Consider the following 13,424-nt stretch of genomic DNA (forward strand, 5'->3'; position numbering starts at 1 on the left):
GAGCGGCGCAGCTCCTGGGCAAGCTGGGGGCTTGGCTCCACTGCCCAGGCGAGCAAGGAGCCGCCCTGGGCAGGGTGTATGGGGTGGTTTGCCCCTGCGAGCCGTTATCTGCTTGGCGGAGAGAGCTGCTGTTAGGCCCCGATAAGTGAGCTGCTTCTCTCCAGGCTCTGGTGGCGAGCAGGGATTTGGATCTAAGTGAGTTTGGCAGTCAAGGGCGGCAAGTCGCAACGTCGTTGGATTCATCGTTCCTCCCTGCCTCCCCAAGCGAAGTTGTGTGCGTGCTTCTGCGTTTTTGAGGGGGTGTTTGTGATGGCTGTCCTTTTTGGGCTCTAGAAATGGGGGAGAAAGCTGTGCATAAGCCAAGAGAAGTTTTACATAGAGTGTGCATGCGCTTGTGAGCAAACTTGTCTGGGAAGACTTTGCCCGTTGTCTTCAGAGGGTACCGACACTGACAAACTGACTCCTTCCCCCCCACCCCCCATTAGTAGGTGACCATCGACATCCTTTCAATCACAGTTCTCCCTCATGAGTTTATGAATGTACTCCTTGAGGTGTTTTCTGTACTTTAGTTCATCATACTTCCCTAAGTATCTGTAGAAGACAAACTCTTAAAAGATTATACATGCTTATTTTAGAGCCAGTGATAGCTAATTATCCTGACAATTGTGTTGCCACTGCATTTCTTGCTGACTTGAATAAAATGTTTATTTGCAGTGTCCGTGGGGAGCCCCTAACACAACAGCAATATCATGTTCCCTTGCTGACGTAATGAGTGAACAGCTGGCAAAAGAGCTGCAGCTGGAAGAAGAAAATGCTGCTTTTCCTGAAGTGGTTGCGTAAGTTTAAATCCTGGCTTAGTGATCTCCACAGTTGTGAAGCCACTTTCTGTGTCTTGTGCATTTTCTTCCAATGAACTTAATGCGTAGTGATACAGTAAATGCTTTGACTGTTATCTCCTAACTTTGCTTCTTCAGGTCTTTTTCAGTGAAGATGGCTTCCCCAGTTCAAACTCTTCCTTAGATTGCCTTCTCTGTCACCCTTCCTTCCTTCTTGGTATTTTCTTCATGTTGTTTTGGATGCTTTAAGCCAGTCTGTAAGCTACATTTTGAGAAATGTCAGAAATGGTTTTTTTTTTTTCTTCTCTTTTAGAGACTCTTGTTAACATTGTACAAGGTTATTTTGAGAACTGTCAGGTGTATCACCTATATCCTCCTTAACACTTGGAAGCTCTAAACGTAGGTCAAGAGCTTACTAGTTTTAAACTCATACAAATTTGCCTGCGGTCTTTCCTGTGAAGCAAAGCAACACCGTTGTTTTTTTTTCTTTTTAAAATCATATCTATTTATTTACTTATTAAAAAATATTACTATATGTACGCACATACACCCATGTGCCTTCTTTCTCTTTCATGAAGGGCATCTTAAAAATAGAGCCTAATGCTTCTTACAGAACAGTAAACAAGTAAGAGTTTAAGTAATATTTGCATCATAAAGGAGTGGCAAAGAGAAATGAAGTCATGCTCTGTCAATATTTTGTGTTGGCTTGGAGGGGTGGCGGACAGTTGATATCCATCAGTTTCTGTGCAGCTCTGTGTGAAGTCTTTTGTATAGAGTAACAAGATGGTATAAAGGGATGTTTCTGTTTAGATTACTCTGTTTAAATTTTTAAATTTCTGTCTTCATTTTACATAGTGTTGCTGAAGGACCGTTTATTACTGGAGAAAATACTGACACTTCTAGTGACCTAATGCTAGCTCAGATGCTGCAGATGGAATTTGACAGGGAATACGATGCACAGCTTCGGCGGGAGGAGAAGAAGATCAATGGAGATAGCAAAGGTACTCTTATCAGAAGAAATATTTTTGCTGTAGAGGCTTTCTTGGCACTCTGCCTAAGTTGACAGAGCTGTGAAGAAGTAGCAAATCCCTGATAATCATAGACATGCTTTTTTGTTTTGTTTCTCAAGTCTCCATATCCTTTGAAAATTATCGGAAGGTACATCCCTATGACAGCGACAGCTCAGAGGATGAGGTTGATTGGCAGGATACCCGTCATGATCCTTATAGAGCGGGTATGTGTCAGTTTTAAACAATATGATTTCTTTGCTTAATAGACCTAAGAATATGAGACAGTTAAATTAGGTTTTTTGAATGTAAGGAGACATACCAGCTGCATGTAAAATCAGGTTACCTAATTGGGAGGTGTTATGCAGGAAGTTGGGCATGTGACTTCAGGCTTCTGTCCGCCAGTATATTGGCTTCAGTGGCTGAAACTGGTAAAATAACTATTGTACATGGAATGTACTGTGGGATATGTGTATCTGTCATCTACATCTGGCTCGGGGCATCTGCATATGATATTGAATATTCCTGTCTTTAACACACCAAAAGCGTGTCTGAAACCCCAGAGAAGACAGAAAAGTAAGTCGTAACATAGAAAAAGAAGTGGTCATGTTTAGGATAAGAGAAAACTGCATTAAGATTGTACAATTGAAGTATTGTATTCTGTTTAGTAAGTAAAATTATGTTACTTTGTGGGCATTGTGGAACCTTTATGAGCCTTAGTTGTGTTTGTTTAGAAGTAAAGTTAGATTTATTTTTCTCACTGCTGGCAGATAAACCTACTACTACACCGAGAAGGGGCTTCATAGGAAAAGGAAAAGACATTACTACTAAACATGATGAAGTGGTATGTGGTAGAAAGAACACTGCTCGCATGGAAAATGTAAGTGAAAACTTATTTTGTGTGTAAAACTGGAATGCTGTAATTCAACCAAAGAACTAATGCTTGTCCACCTGTGCTACTGTATGTGATGCTGACTTTTTTTTTTAATCAGATGAAAGCAATGCAGTGTCTGGATGAGTTATTCAAATTGGCAGTTTGAGTTGTGCGGGTTTTTTGTTTAATAATAGTTTATTAACAACCGTGATTCAAGAATTTGCAAAGAACTGTTTTGGCAAAACAAAACTATCAGCAAGTTTGGTACACAGGCAAATCAAACACCAAGGCTATTTTTGAAAAGCATAGCTATTGTGTAATCTAAATTTTTTTAAAATTCATTTTGCCTGATGAGCCAAGTAACTTACTTTCAGGCAATTGTTTCACTTAGAGCTTTTCGGTGTATTTATCCATAGTACATACCTTCCGTTTTCTTTAATGTAATTGGTACAGCTTCTGCAAATAAGGAAATGCTGCAAGTGCTACTTTTACAGGATGTTTAGTAATCTCATATCAATTTGGGTGGAACTTTGTGTAATGTTGTCACTGTGTTTAAAAAACATGTTGTTCTAAACTCAGAACCCAAAGTGGGTTTCACATAGGTCCTAATCTACCCTAGGTTTTTGCAAATCGGGATGAGAGATTTCTGCTTGTGCCAACTTCTGGTGTCTGTGAGTAACAATGCTTAAATTTCTATTATTTCTGCTTGTAGTTTGCACCTGAATTCCAAGTTGGGGATGGAATTGGGATGGACTTAAAGCTGTCAAATCAAGTCTTCAATGCCTTAAAGCAGCATGCGTACTCTGAGGAACGTCGAAGCGCAAGGCTCCATGAAAAGAAGGAGCACTCCACTGCTGTATGTTTTTTATTAACTCTCTATGTACTTTTTATCTTGTGTAACAGCTGAATGCTGTTTTGGTAATTCCTTGAAACATTCAATTTTTAGTAAAATAGTTAAGCGGTATTATGCTAGCATTGCTGAAGGAGATGGTATCAGCCACCTCCTGCTAGAAAAAGGGTGTCTTTGTTTGAGCTGCATTATTGTGACAGCTACCATTTTTTTTCCTCTTTGTCTTTCTAAACTTGTCTCTTAATCAGCTACAATGGATAAACTATCTAGAAATTATTTATAGAAACAATCCAGAGGACTAATCCTGTGCAGCTGAATCATGTGATTCCAAGTACCTGTCTTCATAGCAAGTTTCAGGAAGATGAGGTGACCAAGTAAACTCTGACTTGATAATTTAGGAAGCCAGTTGATATGCTTTATGGGTGGCGTTAGAGCAGGGCCTCTGGTAATTCTTGCTATGGATCTTCGAATTGTTTCTCTTTATTTTATTGTTACTGATATAAAAGGCATATAATATTTGGGATGTCTTGATTCATGACTTGTAAATACTTCTTGAAAACACTGTAGAAAGCGTTCTTGAGCCACAGTCTGTACTTTATTACTTTATGCGGAATTGGTAAAATACTGTATGTGCTACACAGCTGGTAAGGTACCTGAGAGTATTAAATCTTAAGGTGACAGTGCTGGAGGAGTTTGACTTTGCTTCATCTGTTTGTTTGTTGTTGGTTTTGGTTTTTTTTTTCCCTCTATCAATTGAGAGAATGCTCTTAATGCATTATTCGTTCTACCTAGCTGAACACTTGTGGCATATAAATACTCTAAACTCACTGTAAAGCAAAGAATTATTTTAATGAATTGAGTATTTGTTTCTTGCCTGTAGGAGAAAGCAGTGGACCCTAAAACACGTTTACTTCTGTACAAAATGGTTAATGCTGGGATGCTGGAGACCATCACAGGCTGCATCAGCACAGGAAAAGAATCTGTTGTTTTTCATGCATATGGAGGAAAGTAAGTATTTTGTTTGTTACTGACCGTAGCTTTAAGTACCAGAGATGGTTTAAAAAGCAGAAACCACAAAAATATTTAATCAATCTGCACTTTTTTCATTCCCAAGACTTAAAGTTTGTATTCATATATATGCAGATAATAATAAAATCTGAAAACCAAATGGTACCAACTGTAAAGTAAAAAGATCCCCACTTTCCTCCTTGGAGCCCATTTAATGAACAGGGACAAATCCACTGTAGCTTTCTGTGGAAAAATATGTGCTCCTTTTTATAAAAAAAGAAGTATTGAGATTTTGAGGAACTCTTTCCACTGGCCTGGCCCAGACTACAGAGCTGTCATGATGATCTTGGGCTACCTGAAGATTGTCTTTCCATACAGATCGCTGTATTATTGGCTCCATCCGTGCAGTTCAGTAGGAGTGCTGTCCGTTACTTTTGGGTTACCTTGAGAATAGTGTTGGGATGCTGTTCACTTTGCAAATCGTGCAAGAGTCCAGTTTTAAAGACTACCATGCTGGAAGGATTATAGTATGTTAGTAATGACTGTAGTGCATTGAAACACCACTAGTTTAAAGTGAGTTAAGAAAGAACTAATAAAGCCCAAATACAGATAATCTATTTAGAGATGTTGAGAGAGAGAGAGAGGGGTAAGTTGGGGGTGGGGAGAAAATATGTGCCTTTTTTTTTAATTGACCTTTGCTTGAATGATGTTCAGGAGTGTTCTTTTGCTTAGTATTATTCAATGGGTAATATTTTTGTGGTGCTTAACAAAACATTGTGATAGTACTGCCATTACTGTTCTAATGCAAGACTTCTTTCACTTGTAATTTCATGAAGCAAGTACATCCATTAACAGGGCTGTTATTAGCTACAACATTTTAAGTAAAAATATTAAGAACTTGGGAGGTGGAAACTATTTGATAAGCAACATGTAATCAAAATGCCAAACCCCAAATATTCATATATAAGCTTAATCATAGAACTTTTACAAACTTAATTTGACCTGGCCTCCAAATTTGATAGAAAATCAGATCTTTTCCTCTCTTATATTAAAAAATTGCTATATCTTGCAGTGTTTAAAAAAAAAAAAAACCAAACAAACATGCATTTGCTTGTAAAGATGTGAATCGTTTCCTTTGTTATATATGTGCCTTTTTCCATGAGAAGTGCAACTGAAGATAAAGTTATACCTCCAGAATGTGCCATCAAAGTGTTTAAAACAACTCTTAATGAGTTCAAGAACCGTGACAAATACATTAAGGATGACTACAGATTTAAAGACCGCTTCAGTAAATTGAATCCACGGAAGATTATTCGTATGTGGGCTGAGAAAGAAATGCATAACTTAACAAGGTAAAGAAAAAAAAGTTTACTTGGCACATGCCTGTCGGTTTCCTATTCTCTGTTTAAGTAAGTTATGCTATGTTTAGGCAGGCACTTTTAGATTTGATTTTTAGGCTAAACGATATACAACCTGGCACAGATTGAATAAGCCTCTGGTTTCTTACAGCTTAATGAATTATCATCATCAATTACTTGGCAGCAGAATTTTACAAACCAAGAAAACTAACAGGCTCTAGCTGTAAAAGTAATTAGTTTTAGTGAGTGATTTTAGACCCATTTATGACTTTTAAGATCTGAATTTTCCTAGATGAAATACTGTGAAGTGTATACATTTATTCAGTTTTCAATTCGATCTATTTCAAAGACTTTGACTCTGGATCATGTTTCTCACACACAGCTCTCAAAGTTTGGAAATGAGCAAGCAGGAGATAGAACTGCAGGGGTTTTGTTTGTTTTTCTTAATCAGTATCTATTTTCTGATCCACAGAATGCAAAATGCAGGAATTCCTTGTCCTCAAGTGGTTATCCTTAAGAAACACGTCTTGGTTATGTCTTTCATTGGCCAGGATCAAGTCCCAGCTCCTAAACTAAAGGATGTAACACTTAGTAGTGAAGATATGAAAAAGGCCTACTATCAGATTCTTAATGTAAGACAATGCTGATTTCTCCTCCAATTCTGCATTGTGTTTTCTTTTAGGGGAATAACTTAAAGGACAAATCTGCATTTATTTACTTTTCAGGATGCTTGCATCACTTTCAAGATACGGAGTCCAAAGGCTTATTTTGCTGCTGTTTAATGTGTGACTTAAGATAAATAAGAAATTATGTACTTAAAAAAAAAAAAAAGAATAAATTTGAATCTTAATCTGAGTGGAAAACATGCTGGAACTTGATGACAAACACATACTTAACAGCAGAGAAATTATGAGCAAGTACTTCTCCTTTCATAGAAGCAGTGTGATTTAGAAAGTTCTTTGAAGTCTTTCTGGGCTTACCGAATACTTAATTTCTAGTACTCACTTAAGCACTCTCCAGTGGATAACTCCCCACCTCCCTTTTTAACAAATCTAGAAATCAGAGAATGAATTAGAATATTGCATGGTAAATACTTTACTTTCCTATTATCTGCTGTAATTGGTTCAGACATGTACCTGCTAACTGTCCACTCACTGTTAGCTTCCTACAGACATTAAAAAGAAAAAACCTGAACAACCAACCCAGCAGCTTGATAATACCAATGGTCTGTGCCTCAAATCTCAAGACCAGTAGAGCAACACAACCGTGTTTTAAGTGAATATGCATACTAGTTAGGATTCAGTATCTAAAACTGAGATTTCTTTCCTGTGTGATGGGGTGAGAATGACAGGTATATTTAGAGAACATGTTTATCTATCTCATGCACTTGGCAGAGCTGACATGTGCTTACCAGACTGATTCTTGTGACTTGCCAAAGCTAAGCTCAGTGATAAAAGCTTAGTTTGTTGGCAGTTTACCAAAACCATGATTCCCTGTATGAAATTTTATTGAAGACTTGGAAAAAAAATTATGTAAATTGGGTGGGTGAATGGGGAAGGGCTTTGTTTTGTTACAGTCGTGCAAACCGTATTTATTTAGAGTATATCACACTTCATTCATTCATTAATTTGGTTCCTTGCAGATGATGCAGCAGTTGTATAACGAGTGTAACCTGGTCCATGCAGATCTGAGTGAATACAACATGCTTTGGCATGATGGGAAGGTGAGCATATTCTTCATGTGGGAAGGGAAGGTTTCATCTAATGTGAAACACTTAATACGAAGTGAATTGCTGCCTCTCTGTGACTACAGGTCTGGCTTATTGATGTCAGTCAGTCTGTGGAGCCAACCCATCCTCATGGACTTGAGTTTTTGTTCAGAGACTGTAGGAATGTTTCACAGGTAGGACCTCTTCGTCTGACAATCCTCTGTTATGCTGAATGTTTTCCAAGATAAAATCAATTGAGAGCTAACTAAAAATCAACCAATATAACTCCATAAAGGATGATCACCTCCACATAAATACAAGATTACTCTTGCACAGTGTCCATACTGATGGTGGTGTTCTCCAAAAGGGAAAAAAATGTGGAAGAATAAAACAGTACCACTGGAACTTTTTGTAGTTAGTTTTATCTGTAGGTCAACGAAAGCAAAAATGTGATTTTTGACTAAATATTGTAATTGTAACTTGGGGAAGGAAAAGGCATATTTTGTTTTGTATGGTAAAGTGTTTAACGTGTGCTTTTTATATTGACTAGTTCTTCCAGAAAGGAGGTGTGGCAGAAGCACTTAATGAGCGTGAACTCTTCAATGCTATCTCAGGTTTAAATATTACAGCTGACAATGAAGTAGACTTCCAAGCAGAGGTATAGCTTTGTCTATGTCTAACATTTTAATTCGGTTAGTTATAGTAGCTCTTGTAGTACCTTAACTTCCCATGTTTAGTTTAATTAGTGTGTGTGTGTGTGTGTATAATTTCAGCAATCATTCTGCATCTCTTCTTCAAAACTTGGTTATTTCAACCTAGTGCAAATGTTTCCAGGAACTTGGATTGACAGACCTCTCTACCACCCTTTCCCAATCCCCCTGCTCCCAAGTATAAAAGGCTTCATGTTGCATATAACTGTTCTCTTGGAAAATGTAGTGGTTTGTTTTAGTGTAAGAGCTAGCTTTGGTTTTCTTTGTATATGTTAAAGGTTGTGCAGAGAAAGGAAAGCTGGGTTAAAAATAATCATTGTTCTACTGCTTATTTTTCATGTTTTAGATTTTTAACTTACTTGAATTTAAAGTTTAGCATTTACAATTTTCAAGCCTGTAATTGTGCTAATGTAAATACGGACTAGGAATCTTTGGTCATCTTTGGCTTTTATTTCTCAAATTTTGGCTGTAACTCCTTGAAGTGTGCATCCTGGTATCGTGCACTTATAAAAATAAGTTGTCAAACATACCTTATTTATTAATTAACGTAAGGGTGACATGGCAATTCCACTCTACTTGATTCCTAATGATGGTATAGGCTTATGCTAGTCCAGTATGTAGTAGATGGGAAGTTGAGACTAGTTTAACTCCTGGGGTAGGTCCTCAAAAGGGAGGAAGAGCTAAAGGGAACACAATGTCACCATTCCATGATCCTTATGTATTTGGTTAATCGAGCAAAAACCAATTCCCTCGCTAACTATGTTGCGAGAATTGGGATGTGGGGCGGGATTTTTGTGTTGTTGTGGCTTTATGTCATCTTTTGTGCTTCTAAGTTTTATGGGAAAGACCTACATTGCTGTTTACATGGAGGCGAGTTTGAGCAGCCCATCCTTAAACTTCAGACTTTAACTTTGGTTTCTAGCAACTAAAGTTAATCTCCCCTGGAGTACAAGAGGGAGTAATCCATACATAACAACCTAAAGATTAAAATAAGCTACTGTACGGTGTTACTTTGATAGCACAAAACATTTAACTGTCTTTAACTTTCACCTTTAAAAATTATTGCAGTGGATTTGTAGTCTTAGTGTTACTTGGAATTTCTCCGATGCTGATGGATTGGCTGAGTTATGTTAGAGGTGTTCAGAGCTGGAGAAAGGGATGCTTTGTACTTGAGGAAATACAGCTGAAGTTTTAAGAATCATCCATTCCTCCCCACAACTCCTCTGTTTTGGTTACGTAGCACGAGACTATAAAGAAGCACTGTTTGTTTTACTAACTCGTTGAGACCAGGTGTTTCAAGCTGTGCTTCCAAAGTATGTTGCTCTGTACACATGACTGAATCACTGAAATAGCTATGTTGCGTGTGCCTGATCAGTCACCTAATGCTACCTTTTAACACTGGTCAGAAACATCCAGCTGCAGGCATGGTTTTATGACTTCAGCATGGATTTATTTTTGGTTCTCTAGATTGAAGCTTTGGAGAAGATGAATGAAGATCATGTGCAGAACCATGGAAAGAAACTGTCAATGTTTTCAAGCGATGGAGACCCACCTATATATGATGAATAGCACTGAGTGTATAGCTGCTAACAAAACAAACCACAAATTTACTGCTTCTAACTATGTTGGTGCAGTGATAAATGTCAACTGCCAATGTCAAGAGAGAGTGGCTGACTGGGAATACCAAAATGGAAAACACAGCGAGCGTATGGTGATGCCTCAGCGGCTTTTTTCTTTTTCTTTTTTTTTTTTTTTTTTTTTTTTAACTTGGCCCACGCATCAGGCTGGCACTGTGAGAATGGACTGTCACTACCTCTTCGGATGGTCTGACAACTTCACCAGCTGCCCAGCTACATTAGGCTAATGTAGCTGAGGTGGTCATGTTTTGCATGACTGAGAGCTTATATGTTTTAGTTTAAAAAAAAAAAAATTTAAAAAATCATCTAGGTCATCTAAAGAATTCAGTGGGAAAGCACACTAGGAGAGTCCCTCTTTTTTTTTTCCCCTATTGCTATTTGAAAAACTAATTAAAAATTGTGTATGGACACAATGTCAATGAACCTTTCTCCCTGCTCCACCAAGGGCAAAATGAAAAGTCAAACTATGAGCTGCAACTATATGAAAATATTAATTTAACAAACCAATGCCTTTATATGTGCAAAAGTCTGGACCTTTTTGTTTGAAGTACATGGAATGTGGCTCTAACTATCTCTGTAAATACAGTTGGGTATTACGTGAGAAAAGGATTTGAATCCAACCAGCAGAGGACTTCTTTGGTGATGTGCCAGGAAATCCTGAGGGCTGCATCCAAGTTGGGTAACAAAGAGTAAGTTCAGTTAGCTGCACTCTTAACAGACAAGTGGTTCTGAGAACTCTATGCAAGCAAAAAAAAAAAAACCAAAACCAAAAAACCTCTGTGATAATCCTGTCTTTAAACTGAAATTCTGAGTAGAGCATCAAACATTCTTACTCACCCCGAAGGTAATCATAGACTGAAAACTAAATATTGATAATCACTTATGTTTAAACAAAGCTCGTTTCTTACTAGTGCAGAAAGAATACTCAAATTTGTCTTTTTTTCTCGTGCTTTTATTCTTAATGTCTGTTTATTTTAGCAAGTTCTAAAAATCTAGCAACATTTCTCTGCAAAACAACACATCCAAAGAGGAACTGATGTAGTGGGATGGTTTGGAATTAAGAAATTCTGGGCAACTTCTCTTTAACTCTGCTGTTTCTGATGCTGCTCTTTAGATCAAGCGGAATACAGTGTTGCTACATGTGACATTCTCACAGTGTGCTGTGAAAGTGATGTTTTAAAAATTTGTTGGAAAACTGATGGCGAAGTAAAAACTTAAGATCTTGTGGTGGTATTTGGGCGTGGTTCTTTGCATTGTAGAGGCCTTCACTGATCCTCAGTGCTAAAGCAGAGTGAGGGCAGGACTTTTGGTGGGTACTACATAAACAGTAAACAACCTTGATGTTTTTGCCAGTTTCATCCTGGTACTTGGATCCTCTTCCCTTTTCTAAATGAGACCTTTACTTTTGAACTAAAGGATCTTGGTCTTTCGGAGACTGAGGTCTATTCCTAATTGTTCAGTGAAAGTTACCCCAATTAAAAACATCGGGGAAAGAACAGACGAGGTAGGGAGAGGGAGGTGCTGCAGTTACCCAACCCCCTTCCGGAAGATCGAAAGCTTCCGTTGTCAAGCTTAACCAAACCTTCTCCAGCAGAGGAGAGGGCTTTTTAAAAGAAAAGGATAGGCCTCTTCTCGGCTTATTACAAGTTTCAATACTCTAATTTCTTAGAGAAAAGAAATACCTCGGAGCAGTGGCTAATGCCTTGCGGTGTGCTTGTCTAGGGGAGATGCTGGCTGTTGATATTTGCATCAAGTGAGAGAAAGAGCAGAAATAGAGAGAAGTGAGGGGAGGGTGGGTTTTGAGCTGTCATTTGAAACAGGCACCTGCTGGTACCGTCCTTGGGCTGAAGCTTCAGCTGTTACTGTTGTTTTTAATTTCTTTCTATAATCTATTTAGCACAGATTAAAACAAACAAACAAAAGAAGCAATGGTCTTCAAGTCTGTGATTTAAAGCTACCGGGCCTGATTATATTGCCTAAACATCCTTTCACTTCCAGCAGTGACACTGGCTCAGGAATTTGCTTTGAGATTTTAAGATGCCTGGGTACATTGTCAAGTAGTTGAAAACAAGCATTTTCCTGGACTCCTTTGAAATAAAAGGTTCTGGGGTTATCATTAAGCAAATAGAATCTTAGAAGTAAACTGGGATTTTTCAGTTGTTGATTAAGCCATTGGCTAAACTTTTCTGACGTTACGACTAATTCTAAAATGTATCACAATAGTTTCCAGTTGTGTATTTATATGCTTGTCTGCTGATTTCCCTCCCCTCCGCCCCCATACCTCAGTTTGTTATGGTAATATTCTTACTGCAGTTGTAAAAGTGCTTGCTGTCTGGAAGGGAAGTAGGAGAAGGCTAAACGTCAGTCGAATGTCTTAAATTTTGACCTTGGATTCACTAAACTTTTGGGTAATGTGCAATGAATTACTTTGTAAAAGTAAATGATAAACTTTAAAGTACTTTCAATGCTCTGGAAATAATTTGTCCTCTCTAGTTTATGTGGAATTGATAATGCAGGAGGGTTGTGCAGAACAAATAGCTGCTTGTAATTGCTAATTGTGGCTGTAGTTTCTCTGGTCTGATGTGAATTTATTGCAGTTAGACTAACTGGGGCAGCAGGCAGCTGTTTGCGTGATACCCTGTTAGCATCTGGTACTTAAGTTTCGGTTTCTCCTGTACTAAATTGTGCTGTTCCCGTCTAATCTGAAAACTTTTAAATTAGTATGATCTCAGTCTTCCTCCCCCCACCCCTTTTTTTTATCTCCTTCATTTCCCTTTCTAAACCAATAAGCAAATATGTAATTGATGGTGTTCTCACGCGATTTCTAAATGACGCTGTGGGTTTTGCAACCTGTGAACTATGTCACGAGCTGCTGCATCAACCAAAAAAACCCGTTGCTAGTTTATCATCCAAGCTAAAATACAAATAAGCATGACTGGTGAGAAACAATCCAGATTTTAACTTTGATAATGCTTTATTAATACTGTTTCTGAAAGGTCCTTTTGTCATCTATTTTACAGCCAGCCGCTAAAAAGCAGTTTCATGCCCACAAAGCAGCGGCAGCAGCACCTGCTTTTCAGAGATGGTGCAGGTGGCTAAATTAAGGCAGAGCCCTGAAAGAGTTGGTTCCTAGAAGTTTTGGTGGTTTTTTGTTTTTGGTTTTTTTTTTGGGGTTTTTTTTTTTTTTTTTTTGTGGAGGTGGGGGGTGTTGTGTGTGGTTTTTGTTTTTTGTGGTTTGGGGGTTTGTTTGTTTGTTTGTTTTTTATTATTAAGCACTCTAAAAGGTTGGGCCAAATGTATTTATCCCCTCTATCGAAGTATTTTTCCTTCCCGGAGCAGCGCGGCTCGCTTACCCGGGAGGGCCCACCGGAGGAGGAGGAGGAGGCTCCGGCGTGACGCTGCGCCGCGGTGTCCCAGCCCCGGCGCTCCCGGGCCG

General features: G+C 38.4%; 1 protein-coding gene across 2 annotated transcripts; it reads left to right on the forward strand.

Annotated features, from left to right (window-relative positions):
- Window positions 1-693: 693 nt before the first annotated feature.
- On the forward strand, window positions 694-11,213 carry RIOK3 (RIO kinase 3). 2 transcript variants are annotated; one of them, XM_035903004.1, is made up of 12 exons: window positions 694-836; window positions 1,692-1,837; window positions 1,966-2,070; window positions 2,614-2,723; window positions 3,430-3,573; window positions 4,448-4,575; window positions 5,739-5,927; window positions 6,406-6,565; window positions 7,576-7,656; window positions 7,746-7,835; window positions 8,192-8,299; window positions 9,819-11,213. In XM_035903004.1, the coding sequence occupies exons 1-12, from the start codon at window positions 769-771 to the stop codon at window positions 9,918-9,920; spliced, it is 1,431 nt and encodes a 476-aa protein (XP_035758897.1). In that variant the 5' UTR covers window positions 694-768; the 3' UTR covers window positions 9,921-11,213. The 2 variants fall into 2 exon arrangements, with proteins under 2 accessions (XP_035758897.1, XP_009645941.1); XM_009647646.2 differs by having other exon boundaries at window positions 5,742-5,927.
- The last annotated feature ends 2,211 nt before the right edge of the window (window positions 11,214-13,424 follow it).

This window comes from Egretta garzetta, unplaced genomic scaffold (assembly GCF_000687185.1).
Source record: "Egretta garzetta isolate BGI_Z169 unplaced genomic scaffold, ASM68718v1 scaffold229, whole genome shotgun sequence".
NCBI classification, from domain to species: domain Eukaryota; kingdom Metazoa; phylum Chordata; class Aves; order Pelecaniformes; family Ardeidae; genus Egretta; species Egretta garzetta.

Excerpts from the sequence above, each read along its gene's own strand:
- RIOK3 (XM_035903004.1), top strand. The coding sequence starts at position 769 with ATGAGTGAACAGCTGGCAAAAGAGCTGCAGCTGGAAGAAGAAAATGCT. Across the intron at positions 2,724-3,429 it reads ACACTGCTCGCATGGAAAAT|TTTGCACCTGAATTCCAAGT; the intron begins GTAAGTGAAAAC and ends TTCTGCTTGTAG. Across the intron at positions 7,836-8,191 it reads ACTGTAGGAATGTTTCACAG|TTCTTCCAGAAAGGAGGTGT; the intron begins GTAGGACCTCTT and ends TATATTGACTAG.